The 4,998-nt window shown below is 34.0% G+C and overlaps 1 protein-coding gene across 1 annotated transcript in view; it reads left to right on the top strand.

Annotated features, from left to right (window-relative positions):
- The window catches only part of Wnk1 (WNK lysine deficient protein kinase 1), a 132,074-nt gene that overhangs the window by 110,793 nt on the left and 16,283 nt on the right, over positions 1–4,998 (top strand). The window contains exons 22-24 of the mRNA XM_010630660.2: positions 1,947–2,030; positions 3,462–3,545; positions 4,269–4,329. Coding sequence (XP_010628962.1) covers positions 1,947–2,030; positions 3,462–3,545; positions 4,269–4,329 — 229 coding nt within the window. The remainder of the gene's footprint in view (positions 1–1,946; positions 2,031–3,461; positions 3,546–4,268; positions 4,330–4,998) is intronic.

The raw sequence follows: 4,998 nt of genomic DNA on the forward strand, positions 1-4,998 counted from the left end.
TATATATATATACCTTAAACACAAGATTTTTTCTTTTCTTTTCTTTAGATATGACAATTTGGGGGCTAGTTATATTGCACAATTTCCTAAGAATATGTAATTTTTAGGTTAAATACAGGCATGTCTCTAAAATTGGGATAAACCAAAGAAATCTTTATCCTAGAAGAGAGCTAAAAGTATCTGTTGGCATAATATCCATATTAATAGTAGTTCACCACCTATTACAGCTGAAAATGAAGCAGATTTCCTGCTGTGTTTAGATTCCACATGTGCAATTTATTTTTTTTAAAAAAATTGGTGATAAAAGTGATACAGAGGAAGAGGAAATCATCTAAATTAGAATGTTTATAATTCTGCTGTGTTGGATTTCTTCTCATTCTGCTGTCTTCAGCTTTTCTAATCTTCTTCCAAAATAGCAAATCCTTATTATATCTACTGAATTATATGCTTCGGCCACTTTTTAAATTTTGTACCAGAGTTTAAACTCAGAACCTTGTGCTTGTGAGGCAGGTGGCAGCACCACTGAGCTAAATCCTTGGCCCCACCTTTTCTACACTGTTATGTATGTGAAATTCTTTTCACAGTAGGGTAATGCAGATGTTTCTCAGCTTCAAATAGGGTTAAGTCCCTATAAACCTATCCTGAAATATAAAACAGCAGAAGTCAGAACTGCATTTAATACACTTAATCTACCTGAACATTGTAGCTTAGCAGCACAGTACACTGTAGGATATCAGTTGTTTGTCTTTGTGACAGTAAGACTGACAAAGCTATAGCTTACTACCTCTCCCAAGCATCACAAAAGACACCACACCATATTCTGTTAGCTTGAAGATAGATAAAAATTCAAAATTGTTAAAGTGATGCATGCTCTGTAGTACCAGCTTCTCAAGAGGCTGAGGTAGTCAGCAGTCTGGAAGGCTAAGGCAGGACAATCAAAAGTCTGAGCCCTGCCCAGGCAACTTAGCAACTTAATGAGACCCTGTCTTAAAAAATATAGAAACAAGCTGGAAATGCATGTAGCTCAGTACAAAGTACCAAAAACTCTGAGATGGGAGTCACTTGAGCCCAGGAATTTGAACAAGCCCTGTCTCCAAGCCGAAAAATATATATTTTTCTTAATTTGATAGATAACCTATCATCATAAATCAATTTTTAAATTGAATCATCATAAGTCATGGACCATCTATATGGAGTACTCGGATAAAATAGAAATTACTTTGTAGTATTAGATTTTTGATGTTTTTTTGTTATTAGGCATACCCCTTGGTTATTTCTAAACCAACCTCTGTTTTCTTAGAAATGTCTTATTTTTCTTATCAAAAGTCTGATGACACTATATCAAATAAATGGCTCAAAAATATTTGGATTGGCCAGATATAGTGGCACACACCTGTAATCCCAGCACTATTTCGGGGCTGAGATAGGAGCCTGGGCAACTTATGGACTAGCAGGACTCTATCCTAAAATAAAAAGGATGGTGGATATAGCTCAGTTTGAAGCCCCTCGGTACAAACTACAGTACTGCCCCAACCCCACAAGTCTGGACTGTGCCTCTAATGTGCATTTAGACTTTATCCTTTTTCTTTTCCCTAAGAGGTAACCTTTTTTTGTTTTTTTAGTACCAGGGATCAAATTTGGGACCTTGTACTTGCGAGGCAGGTGGCAGAACCACTGAGCTAAATCCCTGGTCCAAGCAATAACCTTTTACTCTTATTTCACTATTCATTTAATGGGTAGTTCATAGTAACCCATATAATAATATCATTGGTTATGATGTTCTTTATTGAAGACATACCAGACTATAACCTATATGATAAGCATGATTTAACTGTATAACATTTTATTCTTAAGCTTCTGCATTCAAATTAGTTGATTTGCTCTTTAGTAATACCACCTTTATTATTAGTGTCTCATGGACTTAAATTTCCCTTCATTGTCTATAGGTGCTGTCAGTGGGTACTGAACTTCCTGCTGGTACTCTACCCAGTGAGCACCTGCCACCTTTTCCTGGACCTTCACTAACTCAGGTGCCCCAAATTGAGGCAGATTTCTTTCTGTGCCCTTACTTTCTTACACAACACTTGTTTAAATTCTCCATTGCATGATCTTAGCTTCTGGATCCTTTTTGGCTTGGACTTATTAACACTTTTCTTTTAAAACAGTGTGGCTAATGAAACAGACAATTTAGGAAGCTTCATAGTTTTTTTGTTTAGAATATTGCTTAAGATCATCTAGAAAACATTTGATATTAGAATTAATCAGAGGAACTGAGACCTGCAGTATGAACTTGAGATTCTTTTCTCATACTCATAGAGTACAATGATAGAACTACTTGTTTAAGTTCTTATCCTTTCCTTAGCCTATCCCATTACCAACACATATAATTAAAATCCTTTAGGAAAATACATGTGAACCCATGGTAGCCATGAAAAAGCTTCTGACTTGGGACAAGCTAATAAACTTCGAAACTAAATTAGGAATTATTTTTGGAATTATATATAAGGAAAACATGACATTGCCTATTCAGGAAACCTAGCACAGACATATATCTCCTTCTTTGATCTCATTTTCATTACAATATAATGTAAAGAATTTGTTACAACACACCCTAACAAAAAACCTATTCCACCAACCTTGATTTTTTTTTTTTAAGTCCAATATGTAAGTCTATAAATTCAGAATTTGAGCATTCAAAAGCCAGGCTAAGAAGTGTTCACCTGTAGCCCTGGCACTTGGATGCTGAGGCAGGAAAATTATTTGAACCCAGGAGTATAAAACTAGGCTGGGCAATATAGTGAAACCTCATTTTTTAAAAAAGCATTCAGATTCCTAAAAGAGTTTAAAGTTTAATGAAGGATAGGAGGAGAAGCACAAGTAAAGGCTATATGAGAATAGGTACATAAGAATGGGTTGGTAGAAACCAAGTTAGATTAGAGACTCTGCCAAAGGTAAAAATTGTGATACTGAGTTGTATAGCAGAGAGGCATGGTTAACAGGATGGACTGCCCCAATCCCTTTGCTGCCATCTGTAGGACATAAAATTTGAAAGAGAGTAATATTCTTATGACAGAACCTATTACTGCCATCTCTTACTCATTGGGATAGGCTTCCAGAAAGGTATACAAAACTGAGTAAACTGAGATGCAATTAATCTACCAATAGATATTGATGCATTTTTCAGAATATATTTTAAAACAAGACAAATTTTCTATCACTGAATAATATGCATAGATAAGACTGAAGCACAAAAATGTGACTAAAGTACTCTAAATCTTGTTAGATCTGTCATATAATCTTAAGAAACTGGTAGATTATCAAAGCTTTATACTAAATTTTAATTTATAGTCAGTGAACAATGTAATCTAAAATATAAAATATACATCCTATATAAATTCCCTACATGTAGTAATGTTGAAGGTGCCAAAGAATTTATATCTGCTATAACTTTTTTTCCTCAGTCTCAGCAACCTCTAGAAGATCTTGATTCTCAGTTGAAACGAACACTTAGTCCAGAGACTCTTCCAGTGACATCTGCAAGTGTTGTAAGTGTTTAAAAAACATTGGTAGAATCTAACCTGAATCTGTTGTATTTCTGGAACACAAAGTGTAGCCTAAGTCATCATTAATACCCCAATTCCTAATTTAGAGTCCCTGCTTATTCTAGTGAACAGAAATGAGATGGGTTGATGAAAGTTTAACACTGACTCTGGAGTGTAATTATAGAAAATATTTGATACTCTTATCATACCTCTGATTAGATTTTACCACAGGTTAATTCTACGGATTTTTTTATTTGTGCTTTGGAGGAGGCTAAACTTCATGAGACAGAAATGATTTGTTTTGGTTTTAAGTTTGTTTTAGACAGGATCTTGCTATATAGATTAGTCTGGCCTTGAGCTCATGGTGATCCTACTGCCTCAGCCTCCCTAGCACTAGGATTACAGGCATGTACCACCATGTCTGACAAGACAATAATGTTTTGATAAAACTACTTTCTGTGAATATAAGTTATGTAAATATATATCCTTTGAGAAAAATTAAAGCAATAAAAGTTAAGGCTTAAAATTCTTAAAATAAGCTGCCTTTCTTTACATTGGATTCATTTTTAGGTTATAAAAGAAAATTCCCTTAGGCACAATAAACATTTCTTCAAATATATTAGCTTTCTGTCATTTTACAAAGACCATAGAAAAAGCAACAGGGCAAAAGTATAAGAATGATTAAAGCTAAAGATTTTGTGGTGTCTTTGTGTATGTGTTTTACAGCCTGTGTCCGTGGTGGCTCCAACGGCAGCTACAGAAGCAGGAGCACAGCCTCAGAAGGATGGTGAGACACATCCTTCTTTTGATATTACTACTTCCCAGTTCTTCATATAGTTGATAATAAAGTTCACTGTTTCAAAGACACAGTCTTGAGAGTGTTGGTACATTTGATACTATTAGAACAAATAATTTTATGTGTTTCATGACTGAGGAGCATTGATATGAAATATGAGCTGATTAATGAGTCTTACTGGAGCGAGGGAACTATTACCCATGTATTAATGGTAGTTTCTTAGTGTAAAACCTTTTGTTATTATCTAGGCAAGACCCTTTCTATAAGAAATTAGGAAGTTCTACCATATTTATAAAAGTCAGTTTACTGGTACACTCTTGTGACACTGGGTAAGTATATAAAGATTAAGTTGAAAAGCCTGGACATTATATTTGTACAGAGATCCAAATGTAAGATTTTAGTTAATTAATTTGAGTATTTTTGTTTTCAAAACAATTCTGAATTGGCTCTCTCATTTTGCAGTAAGATAAATACCTTACAAATCAGTAGACTATACTAGAAAGTCTAGAAGTGGACAAAATAAAGGAAAATGTGGATTATGGAAGCATCATATTAGAGATCATATACATATGTGCATATATATTTATATATAAACATTAGATATATATATATATTAGATATATATATATCTATATACAGATATATATATATTAGATATAT

This window comes from Fukomys damarensis, unplaced genomic scaffold (genome assembly GCF_012274545.1).
Source record: "Fukomys damarensis isolate Sample0158 unplaced genomic scaffold, DMR_v1.0_HiC HiC_scaffold_5, whole genome shotgun sequence".
NCBI lineage: Eukaryota > Metazoa > Chordata > Mammalia > Rodentia > Bathyergidae > Fukomys > Fukomys damarensis.